At 39.8% G+C, this 14,475-nt stretch overlaps 1 protein-coding gene across 2 annotated transcripts in view; it reads right to left on the bottom strand.

The window, feature by feature from the left end:
- Positions 1-14,475, bottom strand: part of ADCY1 (adenylate cyclase 1) — a 169,401-nt gene that overhangs the window by 54,100 nt on the left and 100,826 nt on the right. For both annotated transcript variants that reach the window (XR_003927352.2, XM_030041777.2), the window contains exons 6-7: positions 5,023-5,181; positions 3,635-3,776 (exon numbers count right to left, since the gene is read on the bottom strand). Coding sequence is in view for 1 of the 2 variants with exons in the window: in XM_030041777.2 (XP_029897637.1) it covers positions 3,635-3,776; positions 5,023-5,181 (301 nt within the window). In the remaining variant the exon portion in view is untranslated. The remainder of the gene's footprint in view (positions 1-3,634; positions 3,777-5,022; positions 5,182-14,475) is intronic.

A 14,475-nucleotide genomic window follows, 5' to 3' on the forward strand; every position in this document is an offset into this window, starting at 1 on the left:
AGCTGAACATTATCCAGTCAAACACGCATAGTTATTGCTTAATAATAATAATAATAATAATAATAATAATAATAGACAAATATAATCTCTACCAAAATAAAAACTGTAACAAAACAAAAAGTATTTCCTCAGTGGTCACTTAGAAGTGCTTTCACACTTATTAGCTTATACACCAACCTAGCAATCAGATCACAAAATTGTGGTTGTTAGCTGATCAATAAAAGATTAAAAAAATTGAGAATACTTTATAATTTGTTCACATTTAAAATGTAACTGGTACATGAATGAGTCATCTGGCTTGGGCGATATTTGTGATGAATGATCTTCCTGTCAGACCAAATATGGAAGAATGTGGGGTATGTGTCTTCTAAATAAATAAATAAAATGTTTAAAAAACCTAAGTGGGCCTATTTACCTTTCAAATTCAACAGATTCTTGGCCATCTGTTGCTGTAACATTGATTTTCATTCCTCTTGGCATCATACCTGCTAAAGTCAGTTCATATTAACGTCAGAGATGATGCATAAAGAATAAAAAAATGTGTCTGCATTTCAGCTACTGAGGCTCCGGAGGAAGGAATACAATATTAAACCAGCAGATACCTGAATTCACCTAAAGAAACTCCATCTTGTCTGTGCTTCATGGGTAGCCTTCTGTTTCTATGTCTCTGAAGAGTTAATGACTGAATCAGGGTAGGAGGGGACAGCAGGTGTTTATTTTGCAGGTAAATACACTATTATGTAGCTCGTGGTCCAATGATCAGCATGCAAGTATACGAAGACTGGGGACAGCTGTGATGTACTGTGACAAACAGCGAAGTGACGTGCTGATTGATCTGCGAGCCCAGTGGAGAAGCCAGTCAATACCAGTAAAATTCATCAAGTGTTTCCTTCTACCAGTTTGGCTGACACACCATTGATGCATGTCGGAGAGCTAATGTCATTAGCCAAGCTGTACTGCAGCACCTGCCACTTCCACAAACCCATCAGTGACACCCATGGGTAAGATGGCATTTGGTTTATGTAGCTGATGACAAACCAATCAGTCGTTTCTCAGCAATCATCAGTAGTTTCTCAGCAATCTTGCAAAGACAAAGAAATGTGTGCTCACACAGTAGTAGGCTCTCATACTTGCACATTAAACATGCATTGACCTGGTTTACTTTAATATGTGAATGTCAAGCTTCCGTTCCTCAATCGCTAGTTTAGGCAGCGGAGTTGACACAACACAGTTTCTATATGTAATAGCCATATTTATCCTCTTTCTACTTGTCTCTGTACACCAACCTATCAACAATTTCCTGAGATTCAGCTATTTCTTTTCTCAATATGAAATGAAACCTGATATGTAATAACATAGGAAATGAAATTATACATAATGCTGTAGGAGTGAAAACAGCAGAAAACCAAGACAAACAAATCTAACAGCAATAAGCAACACATCTACCTTAATTAAACCCTCCCTTACGTTTTCTTCTTTATTGGGATTAATTCATTTAGGAACTGATCTTGGTTTCAAGAAAGCCACCAGAAAAATCTCTCAGTGATTGCCAAAACAGAATCTAGCCCACTGGTTTTCTACCTGTTTTCTTTCATACCACCTAAAACCAAATCTAATCATATATACCAGCGGAAGAACAAAATGTGAGATTGCATCATTTTCACAGCAGATGAGAACACTCCATATCTCTAATAACAAGATGCTTTAGAGGAAGTGCATAAAAACACACCCTTTCAGCATCCTTTCTGGGGTAAAACAGCAGGAATTTTCACTTCCAGAATCAAATTCCGCTGGTGACTGGACTCCCAACATCCCATAAAACCTCCCTGAGTCATCAAATTCAGACCAAGAAACTGACTGCAGGTATGGAATTCAAGATGACCTGTTTTCCCCTGGTTACATTTTTGTCAAACATGCATTGGCTAACATCCTTAAGCATGGAGCTTTGACATCACTTTAAAACCTCGTATATTGTTTTCATACTTACTTTCAGAATTGGGTATTATAATTTTCCCTCTAAAGGTCAAATCCCTGAATGAAACTTGTTTGGGCAGAGTCTTAGAAGATAAGGGTGCAAAAGTTTGTATCCCAAGTTGTCTGGCTGAGATAAAGAGCAATAAAGTTCCTCTTGGCCTGTAAACTGTTATGGCAGATAACTTCTAAGATAAAGCTTCATTTGATGTGGAAAATGTTGGAACAAACTGAATATGTTTAAATGATGATTATGGACTTTCAAGACTCCTATTGAGGTCAACAACATTTTGTAGTAGAACTGCCCTAAACTTAGTAACTGGTTGAGGAAGAAAGGTGTGACTATAAATGAACCTGTTGGAAAACCATTGTCACCATCTTCACTGCATGCTGAGACTCAAGATATTGTCATCACAGTGCTGGGCCTCTGTTCTCCTTATCCTGACAATCTGGTTAGAACGAGGAGTCACATCCATCTCCATCAGGGGTGGCTAAATCCTGAGCAACATCTAAGAAATGAAGTTCCCGCTCAAACGAGCTAAAATCTTCTCTCACCTTATTCTTTCCACACTTTCCATTTTCTGTTCTCCGCCAAAAAGAAAAGAGCAGAAAACGTTATTGTCCCTCAACAGCACTGCTGACTTACTCCTCTTTCCCCAGTATAACTTCAGGGGTCTGACAAAAGGAAGAAGCTGAAGGGAGAGGGGAGCTTAAAAAAATTTGGAGGGAAGGCCAGCTAAGATAAGAAAGGGATGACTGAAATCCTTGTGGGAGTCTGAGGTGACAGAGCAAGCAAGGAAAACATTCAATTTGTCATGAGCAGCTCAATGTAGCAGTAGGAAAAAACACACATGTTTTGGACAGAGGATATATTACTTGTTGCAGTAATCTTAGAAAATTTACTCAGCTTCAGCATAAATACCTGATCTGTGGTACAGTGGTATATAAATTTGAAAGCAGGATGGTTGACTGCAGCCTCTTCCTCTGACCTGGATAAAAGGGCTTGTGTTGTACAGCTTGGCAACATGGCAGCTTTTCCAGACTTCCAGGGGATGTTAGTTCAATCACTGCTGAATTCAATTCACTAACTTTTCTACTGTGGGCATGACATGTCTGTAAATGCTGCTTTTTCTGTGCCTATTCATTGAGGAATCCTCCAGGCCCAGTAAAGGAGCCACCAGTATCATAAATGGTTGTAGAAGAGGTTAGGAAAGCATGGGTAAAATGGCATGGGAAATGAAAGAGTAAAGAAAACTAGAAGAAAAATAGCCAAGATGTTAGCATTAATATTCTGAAACACCCTTTTGAAGGGAGGATGAAGGGAAGAGTGAATTAAATTTTTGGAGTAATATATCATATAGTTTCTGATAGAATAATTACAGAATCTGAATAAAACAACAGTTTTCTTTTTGGGGAGGTAAAGGGAAAAATTGTTTTATTTTTAACTTCAGAAGTAAATTGATCATCTTCTCTATGTAACATTCAAGGTGAGCTTTTTTAGCATTCCTGCCTCAGTCAAAACCAGAAGATCTAATTTCAAGAGTGTTTGAAGAGCTTTTAGAAATAAGAAATACCCGTATTGCCTCTGCTTTCAGAATATCACAGAACAGTTGTTAAATTACAAAAACATATCACAGAATAAGCTAGAACTTGTGGAGCTTACCTTCCTACGATGAGATGGCACAATAAAATATGTTTCAATATTATGCTTCTTCAAGAAACTATTCCTTTCATGACCATATCCTGGTTCTACCTCGTAGTCCCCATTTAGGCACTCTAAGGTGGTCTTTGTAATGTGAACTTTCCTGCAGAGAAAAATAGGACATTGTTGTTTAAAGCACAGATACATTATGAGCTAGTTGCTCCTGAAATACACTCCTGTGTAGAAGATCATAAAGAGGTCAATTTACGTGCAAACCCCTATTTTTGATGTAAAAAAATAATTTTGTTTTGTCTTTTCAGCCAAATAGAACATAGAAATATTTCTATTACATGCATTTTCTAAACCTGAGCAGAGTGAACAGCAAGATCACTGCTGACCATCCAAACACTTGCAGATTTGTTGATTTGTAGAAAGTGAAAGTCTGCACATCATCTTCTACATTGTGTGGCTTTCTTAAGTGTTTGCCTCACTGCCTGCTTGGAAAAACATCCTGCTGTTTGAAACTTGTGACTTCACACTCTGAATCTCTCCTGTGCATAAAGAAGAAACTTCTTTTTCCTCTATTAAACATGTGTTCAGATTTTTTTCACTGGAAAGCCTTAAGGTAAGGAACGTACAAAATACACTGCCAAAACTGTCTAAGGCAGACATACGTAACAATCAGAAATTCACTCTTCTTAACCACAAAGATTAAGAGGTTCTATTGTCCCCCTGTTCAGCAAATCATGTTCTTCTAAAAATCCAACAGAGGGTGGTAGGCCCCAGTCCAAATGTGAGTTGCACACAGAAGCACACCCATGCACCTTTGCGAGAGTACACTGTGTGCTTTTAAACTGGGTCCAAGGAGTACTTAAAATTCCAGGAGGTGCCCCAGGGGTTGGCTGCAGGTTTATGTGCTACTGTATCATTTGCACAGACACCATCAATATCTGAGTGCATAAACAAGTATTTTTTTCTATAGCACACCACTAGTGTTGGAAATCTTGCCATGTAAAAGCAGTAAGGCACACACCCCCCACATGTGTAGAGGTGCAAGGGTAAGCATTTCCTGGAATAACTAGAGGGTTTTATTTTTCTAACATGAAGTGGTGGAAGTCTAGCATTCCTACATCCCTAGCATTGCCTCATTCCTACTCTTTATATTTGGCAGCTTATAATGAGGATTTCATCTGGAAATGTCTTGCTTCTAATCTAACCTATTACTAATGTAAATATCAAGATCATTTGGAGAAATCCACAGGATAAATCAGGTAGTACGTTAGTTGCTCTTACCAAACACAACCCTTCTTATCAATAGCAATTACACTGCAAATGCCTTAAAGAAGGAATTAAGTTCTTCACCCATACAGGTTTCTGTTTCTTTTTCTATGGTTCTTTCTCAGACTTACCCAGGCAGTCCTCCAGCTTCCATTACATTAGCTAAAGTCACATCATTTGACCAGACATCATATTGCCATTTTCGGAGACCCAGGACCCCACAAAGCACCCTGCCTGTATGCAATCCAACTCTCATGTTGAGATCAACCTCTGTGGCTTCTGCAACAGATCTGGAATACACAGCATCAGAATATTAGTCTTTACACAATGACATTGCTCTTGATTTTCTTCTTCTCTCCTTCCCCCAAAGTTAACATATATATACATGACTGAATAGACAGGATCTTTTAAAAATCTCAAATTATATATTTGGGTACTGCTCTTTTTCTTCACTAGTTTCAAAGCCCCAATTGTAATTCAAAAGAAATAATTTTCTTGGTCATATTTTAATTACTGTTGAACCAAAATCTTAGTATTTCTAATTTTTTTGACCTAATACATAAAAATTTAATTTTCCAGGTTTCAAGGAAACCCAGAAAAGGTTATGTTTTGTTACATTTAATAAAAGAAAAAAGAAAAAAAGTGACAATAAAGGAAGTGTAGTAAATGGTTTTGTCACGAAACTTCCCTAAGACTATATAACTTTTAGGTTTTATTTGCCACTTTTGCAGTATTTGCTATCATCGTCCTACAGAAACTTAGATATTTTACTGGGAGAGAAACAAAGAACTTTCTGGCTGTAACTCAAATAACTCAGAGACAGCCAGCTTAACTTCTGCACTTCCCTGTTTATATTGCATCTCACATATTTACTTTTTTTTGTCATAAATGTTCCTGTTTCCCAGTGCATATTTATTTCAGCAGGATGACAAGCAACCACAGTGCGATTGTTGGAATCAAAAGAAGATTTTTTTAAACTATCTTATTTGGTTTAATTTTAACCTGACATGCAACATGTTTCAATTCTACCATTACTCCAGACTGCTTTCAACTCAGTATTAAAATGGGCTACCTGGCTTCTTCTTTTTACCAAAAAATCTCTGTTAATGTTTCTCCTTACCCTAGCCTTGGGTTTACTGGTTGGTAGATTTTTCTCTAAATCTTTTTTATGTCCCTCCCCGCCACCTCACTCATATAAAGATCATGCTTGATTCTATATGGGCTAACTGAATTTCATCATGAAGTAGTTTAATATTAAACACTAAGGAAAAGATTGGTCTTGTGAGTAAAATATAATCTTGAGTCACTCAAGACTTGCATTTAATTTCTCTCCTCTTTTACCAGTTTGTTGTGACTCAAACTAATTTTATCTTCCTTCAGTTCTCCATCTTTAATATCAAAATAATACTTTCTTTTCCTTACTTGTTTTGTTTGCAGTGGCTTGATCTTAAGGTAATAATGTAAAACATTTAATTTGTAATTAAAAGAATATAAAATAATCTGATATGGACCCCAACACTTCCTCTCTGTGCAGCACAGAGGGTTAAAATAATCAAAATATTTAATAATTAAGTTATTGTCTTATTTATGTTGTCACAGTTTAGATTTGTGATGTTCTCTAAGTTCACCATTTAATTAAAATTCCACTTGAATGAAAACCTACTCAGTTAAAAATTAACATTTTTTTTTCCCCCAAGTGTCTCAGACTGTCAGTCTTCTTGGATGATAGTTATTTAGTATTTAATGATATTATTTCAACTGATATTTTCACCCTATGCTACTGCTAGGAAACTATTGCAACTACTAGTAATCACACAGAGCTGTGGTGCACCTTTACCTTTATGGTATGCTCACCTAAGCATCATTTTCTATGGTGAGACTGAAAGGACACAGACTTATATTTAAACACTTTTACAGTTTCTGCGAGAAAAGAGGTATGAAGAGGTACTAGTTGAGAAGGTAAATGGATAAGCAATGACTCCACTCTACTATGTTCTAATCGGTTCAATTACCCAGTTACAGGAGTACAGGGCAAAGAAAATGATGAAACCAATAAATCAGTGCAAGACAGCAGATGAAGAGTGTTCATAAACACTAATATCTTTCCAAAGCTCCTGCAAGAGTGGCACAGAAACCACCGGTAAGTAGGGACTTGCACCTGTAAATGAAATCTAACCTTCAGAGATTTTTCACTGTGTAGCTGGGAAAGGAAGAATTAATTGGCAAAGTCATTAGTAAAAAGCATTTTTAATTTTGGTGCCACAGTAAGGAAGGATTCTTCATTTCTGTGAATGCGGGACATGATGTAACTCGCACCCTGCACGGACTTGTGAACACTGAAAAGGAGCCTTGAAGCTAATAGTCTTACACATTACATGCAGAGATAACATGCGCATAAATCTTTGTAGCTCTTTCTGTTACAGAGAGAGCTGGCATCCCACAGTTAAGTTGCAGTCTAAATAGAGATAATATCAGTGAATAAATGAAATGGACTTGATTTTCATTAGCTTTTTTAAATTTAAATTTTCCAATGCATTTAACAGGAGAAGACCTTAAACTGAGGCTCTGGCTATAATTTTCCCTTGATCTTCATTGACTAATATATTTTCTAAAGTATCATCCGGCTACACTGGATTTGGCAGAGAGGTCTTTAGGAGGACTCTTCAACTCTTTCAGGAGCAGTTACTGTATTTGTCTCTTGTATAGTTGTACTTGTTTAAATACAATTAACAGAAAGGGCAGCATAGGTCAAGATGTGGGGTGAGCAGCAGAAGATACCTGCCCTCAACTTAAGTAAGGAACTCTGCAGCCATGAAGTGCTGAAGTATATACCATGTTGGCCATCACTAATGTGAGTAACGTGGAGATATCTTTTGTCCCCATAGGGAATCTGGGCATACCACATTTTTCAGTCATATTTTATGCAACAGCACAGAAAGGGTTATGCACAGCTTTCTGAAAGATTAAATATTTCCTTGTTCCATTTCTACTCACTGCAAGTCAGCTTTCCTTTATTCAGTATCTGTTCCCAGTCAAGCCTCAAAAATGACTCCAATGAGTCCTAAAAGGACTCAAGTGTTACAGGGCTTGTTGTGCACACTGTCTGCTTGACAAAGCCTTGAGGAAACGAAAGGAGCTAATGATATAAGCCACCTAATGATAACTTAACCTTTGTATCTTCACCTGTGTGTGTGTATTGTGCCATTAACAGACTGACCTTATAGCAAGACCATACCCTGCAAACCAAAGCCCTTCAGGATTACACCTTGCTTGCCTGTCTAGGTTCTCCTGCATAACTAAGTACCTACGTAATTATCTTCATCGCCGAACCTGCAAGTGTGAGTTTCTCTGTTTGCAAATGAATGTTGGGGTTTTTTTCCCATTTAAAACAGTATATAAAACCTCAGGCTAAATGTAACTGGAAAGACAGCGAAACTCAGACATTGATAAAGACCACCCCAGACATTTGACCTTGCTTTATCCCAACTGGCTTGAGAGACAGGGGGAAATGTCATCTGCTTTTAGAAATTTAAATAGCATAACAAAAAGTGAACGAAAGGAAATGAGCAGAGAAATACAACATGGCCGATCATATTCCTTGTTAAATAAGCTGGACTGTATAATGTACAAATGAACCATAAAGCAGAATCTCACATTTCATGTTTTGAACAAAAGATTTCCAGAAGTAGTCACTTAGTAAAAAATTTAAATCGAGAACTCATTTACATTTTCCCCAGAAACTACAGTGTGTTTCAGGGGTGCTTTCACTATTATTAAATTTGAGTAGGCAAAAAAGCTCATAAACAGTTCATTAAACTTTCTGAATTTACCTTGAATACCTGTGTGACCTTTATGCAGTTAATTTCCATGAATATACCCCACTGAACTATCAAAAATGAGGAATGCTAAGTAATATATAAAGAATAGGCTTCAAATATAAAATCAGAGCAGTACCACAATCATATTCCCGAGCAACATCAACATTTCTGCACTAAAATATCACATAAGTGTCCAATGATGCATTTTAAATTATAAATACATTTCTGAAAAAAATACCAGCACTTCACAAACAAGCCATGAATAGGATAAAGAAGTTTCTCAAATAAATTATTCATTACAACTTACTCTCTCCTAGATTCAGATATAATATACTCAAAAGTCTTCCAAATGTTAACACAAAAGTAGGCCCAGAAACAAATGGAAATTGAAAAATATTTTCTTTTTAAACTAGAAGTGTGCAGAGTCTATGTAAGTGACTAATAAGATAACCATCTACCTTGACAGCTCAAGTACCCTACCAAGCCTTTAAATTTTAGTTCTCTCCTTAGCTACAAATATTTCATGTGCTGCTACAAACCATCAAAGTCATTTAGATCATCTGCAGAACAGCTCCAGACCTGTGCTGCATTTGAAGGAGAAAAAAAAAGAGCTCTGCATCCCATTTCTTATAAGTTATTTAGGGCTTTTCTTTAGGTCCAAAAATACCTGCATAGCAATAGATGTTTCCCAGTTACAGGCATAGACCAGATTCTTGGTTCAGTTACATACGTTCGCTTTTTATATACGCACGGTTCTAAGATAAGGGTGCCCTGTGATGTTGCACATCTCCCTACACACTTCTGCGTCAGCTCCGTTTCAGCCGCGTCAGGACTCGGCCGGTTCTTGGACGCCAGTGACGAAGGCTCTCCTTCCCTGAAGCGCTCTGCCAGCCCGGCAGCCGCAGCAGGAGAGGCCGCCGGCCATGGCTACGGGGCCACTCGCGCCCGTACGCCCGGCCCCCTCGCCCTCTCTGCGGTTTGGCTTCCCACGGGGCGGCGGCCACGTTAGGCCTCTCAGGCAATTACGTCTTGTTGTTTGAAAACCTTTGCTGTCCTGTTTTCGGCAGCTGTTTCTCCAGGTCAGGTTTGGGGTTTTTTGGTTTGTTTGGGTTTTCGTGTTGTTTTTTTTTTTAAATATATTGACCAGAGCCGCATGCTTTCCCAGTACGTTGCTCACCTGGAGCACGGCAGCAGAGAGCCAGGGCTGTGAAGGTCTGATGGCTGCAGCAGCCAAGAGGCTCACCTTCACAGAGGTGCAAGCTGACTAAGCTTTCATCAATGGTAGGCAGCTTTCTCCACTGCTGAAAATGCAGTTGCTGGTTCTCCCAGAATTCAAGGTCAACTCACTCCTGCCAGTCCAAAATTTCCCAGGCCCTGGACCTCTGGAGGACCAGGGGAAAAGCATCAACGGTGTTGATGTCAGGAAAGTTAGTGCTCCTGTCTTCTTCCTCAGACAAAAGATCACGTGGGAAAACTTGACATTCCAGTTGGGCTTCCTCAAACTGGCTGCTGTAGCTCCTCTCCCTTCCCCAGTGCCTTTGGTCAGCTGGTGACCAAAGCCATAGGAAGGAGACAGTTCAGGCATCAGCCTCCATCATGACCCGTAGGAAGGAGACAGTTCAAGCATCAGTCTCCACCATGACCCGTAGGAAGGAGACAGTTCAGGCATCAGCCTCCATCATGACCCGTAGGAAGGAGACAGTTCAAGCATCAGTCTCCACCATGACCCGTAGGAAGGAGACAGTTCAGGCATCAGCCTCCACCACGACCCATAGGAAGGAGACAGTTCAGGCATCAGTCTCCACCATGACCCGTAGGAAGGAGACAGTTCAAGCATCAGTCTCCACCATGACCCGTAGGAAGGAGACAGTTCAGGCATCAGCCTCCACCACGACCCATAGGAAGGAGACAGTTCAGGCATCAGTCTCCACCATGACCCGTAGGAAGGAGACAGTTCAAGCATCAGTCTCCACCATGACCCGTAGGAAGGAGACAGTTCAAGCATCAGTCTCCACCATGACCCGTAGGAAGGAGACAGTTCAAGCATCAGTCTCCACCATGACCCGTAGGAAGGAGACAGTTCAAGCATCAGTCTCCACCATGACCCGTAGGAAGGAGACAGTTCAGGCATCAGTCTCCACCATGACCCGTAGGAAGGAGACAGTTCAAGCATCAGTCTCCACCATGACCCGTAGGAAGGAGACAGTTCAAGCATCAGTCTCCACCATGACCCGTAGGAAGGAGACAGTTCAAGCATCAGTCTCCACCATGACCCGTAGGAAGGAGACAGTTCAAGCATCAGTCTCCACCATGACCCGTAGAAAGGAGACAGTTCAAGCATCAGTCTCCACCATGACCCGTAGGAAGGAGACAGTTCAAGCATCAGTCTCCACCATGACCCGTAGGAAGGAGACAGTTCAAGCATCAGTCTCCACCATGACCCGTAGGAAGGAGACAGTTCAAGCATCAGTCTCCACCATGACCCGTAGAAAGGAGACAGTTCAAGCATCAGTCTCCATCATGACCCGTAGGAAGGAGACAGTTCAAGCATCAGTCTCCACCATGACCGTAGGAAGGAGACAGTTCAAGCATCAGTCTCCACCATGACCCATGCAACCAAGCAGCAACACAATGTGCAGGTGCAAAATAAGCCCAACTTCCATCTGTGAGGTCTTACATGGATGACTGGTGGAGTCATCCATATTAGGTGGAGTCATCTGTATGGGATAAGCTCACCTATGTGACACAGAGAAAAGCTGACAGACCCCACTGGGGTGCCTGGGTTTCAAGAAGCAAAGGTTCAGGGACACTTTCCTTCAGACCTCTTCAAACCCCACATGCAGTAGCAACATTCAATCCAGGAGCCAGACGAGACCTATTCCAAAGTAACCCTCCCCCTCCTCCCCCACTGTAATACGTATAGGTTAAACTGAAGTAGTCAGCAGCAGCTGCTGTGATCTACAGATGTGCCATGCCACCTGGTAATGGAGACATAGCCCGTGATACAGCTAGTGGTACAATTCCCTCTGAGTCAGTATCAAAATGGCATCCTAGTAAGATGTCAAGGGAAGGAGTATCGTGAAAATGTACAGTTTATGTGACAACATGAATGATTATATGATCCCATTACAGTTCTAACAAGTTTATGAATGTTAACCCCAGTATTTTGGCCCAGTCCCAAATCCAGTATTTGTATCCTGCTCACCCAGATTCCCTCCTCATTTCCCACTGGAAACATTACAGTTCACTTCTTGCCCTGTGGCGTTACTGAGTGCATTTAAATAACTCCCTCATTTCATCACATTTCATCTCCTAAGAGGTTACATTTCTGGACTGAACCAAACAATTGCTTAATATAATTTGTATCACCTGATGAAATGCTCTGTAAGGGAAGACAAACTATTATTAAGAATGTATAAAATTGTCCCCGTAATACTAACTTAAACCAGAACTCTAGCCAGTTTATGGGAGAGAGAGGGAAGAGCTTGGGTAGCTGGGCAAAACTTTTCTACATGGCAATTAGCTAACATATCTATTTAGAAGGTAAAAGACTGTAGTAAATAGAGTGGAACCTTCAAATGTGGCAAGCAATTTAAGTAAGGTGAAGAGCGTACTTGGCCTAACACACTGATCAAAACCAAGGTGAGGACAACATCTGCCACATTAGAGCAACATCTGGCACATTAGAGGCACTAATGAACATGACCATTTTAATTATATTACTAACAAAAACCTGACAGTTAAAACTCAACTGATGAAAGCAAAATCGGTGGTATCCAACACTTATCTCCCACTTAAATACTGCCATGTTGGTTTAAGTGACTTTGAAGTAGAACAAACACCTGGCCTGTACTGAAGCACTGACACAAAACTCATTGGCAGCAGAAATTCTTTTGGAATAGAAACAGAATATAACACTACCTGTTTTGTTGGTTTTTTAAAGAAAATAAAAGATCCTCACATAATGATTCTGGTCTGACTTTAACTGTGCCCTTGAAAAAAATACTTTGTAGAAAGAAGGAAGATTAAATTGTGAAAATTTTAAGTATTTTATAATGTTCTTTGAAAATTACCCTGAAAATTTGAATCTAAATGTAGTAAGGCAACATCCTCAGATGATACTCATACGCAGCACCATATTCTAGGATACTTAAATAACAGTTACACAGAACATGAAGAGAATAGAAAGTATCAATTTATATGAATTCATTAAAACATTCAACTCAGTCAAATCACAGATGCATCAACCAGCCACTAGAAGTTTCTATTCCTTGATTTCCTGGAAAAAGCACATCTTGGTGGTACATATCTCTGGGACAGGCACTTTTGACAGATCCATCAGCTGAATCACAATTCAAGTGATTTTATTTATTCATTTATCCCAGGTAATATGACAAATCTTTCACTAGGGATGACAACTTCCAAGCATAAATTTACAATGCCAAGACCTGATTTCTGCAGTAAAGTGAATAGACTTTTAGAAGACTACCAGCTGGCATCCAACTCTGGATGAAATGGGCTAGTTTAAAAACAAAAGTGACTCTGCATCTCATGGGACAGATAAACAATACCTAATAATCATACCAATAGAAAATAAAATGTTGCATTCCAACTTTACCATCATAAGCTCTTCACTTCTCCTTTTCATTTGCTCAATGTATTTTCAAACAAATTAATCTGGGGAATCCATCTTCTAACTTTGGTCTCTGTGAAGAAGTGAAGAGTTTTTTCCTAATCTTCAGCAGAACTTATTTTCCTGGTTTGAAGCTCTTCGTGCAGTTGGCTTAGCCACACGCTTCTGTCAAGAAAAGAACCTCACCCAGAATCCAACAATATCTGAACAGATGATGCTTCACTTGCCGTAAAAGAAAAAAATAGTACTGCCATCAAGGGCAATGGTAATTGGAATGCACTATTTTCCTGTTTCCTAACATAAGCAAAACAGGCTGTCCTAGTTTCAGCTGGGATAGAGTTAACTGTCTTCCTAGTAGCTGGTAGGTGCTATGTTTTGAGTTCAGTATGAGAAGAATGTTGATAACACTGATGTTTTCAGTTGTTGCTAAGTAGTGTTTAGACTAATGTCAAGGATTTTTCAGCTTCTCATGCCCAGCCAGAGAGAAAGCTGGAGGGGCACAAGAAGTTGGCACAGGACACAGCCAGGGCAGCTGACCCCAAAGTGGTCGACAGGGTATTCCATACCGTGTGACATCACATCTGGTATAGGAACTGGGGAGTGGGGGCGGGGTATCGCCGCTCGGGGACTAGCGGGCTGCCGGTCGGCGGGTGGTGAGCAATTGCACTGCGCATCATTTGTACGTTCCAATCCTTTTATTATTACTGTTGTCATTTTATTAGTGTTATCATTATCATTATTAGTTTCTTCTTTTCTGTTCTATTAAACCATTCTTATCTCAACCCGTGGGTTTTGCTTCTTTTTCCCGATTTTCTCCCCCATCCCACTGCGGGGGTGGGGAGTGAGTGAGCGGCTGCGTGGTGCTTAGCTGCTGGCTGGGTTTAAACCATGACACAGGCACATTCATTTAACTAAGAGAAGAAATATGTATTGAGCCTGGATCTTACAGTCCTTACTCACACTACTAATTCCTCACTGAAAAAAAAAAAGGGATTAATTAATTGTGGTTATGTACAAACGATGCAGAATAGGTCTCTAGCCATTCAACAACCGCAAATAAATCTGGTGCTCTTTCATAACCTTACTTCTTCTCCATCTTGTCCTCTCACCATGCTCTGACCACTGACTACACT

This window comes from Aquila chrysaetos, chromosome 18 (genome assembly GCF_900496995.4).
Source record: "Aquila chrysaetos chrysaetos chromosome 18, bAquChr1.4, whole genome shotgun sequence".
Classification (NCBI taxonomy): Eukaryota; Metazoa; Chordata; class Aves; order Accipitriformes; family Accipitridae; genus Aquila; species Aquila chrysaetos.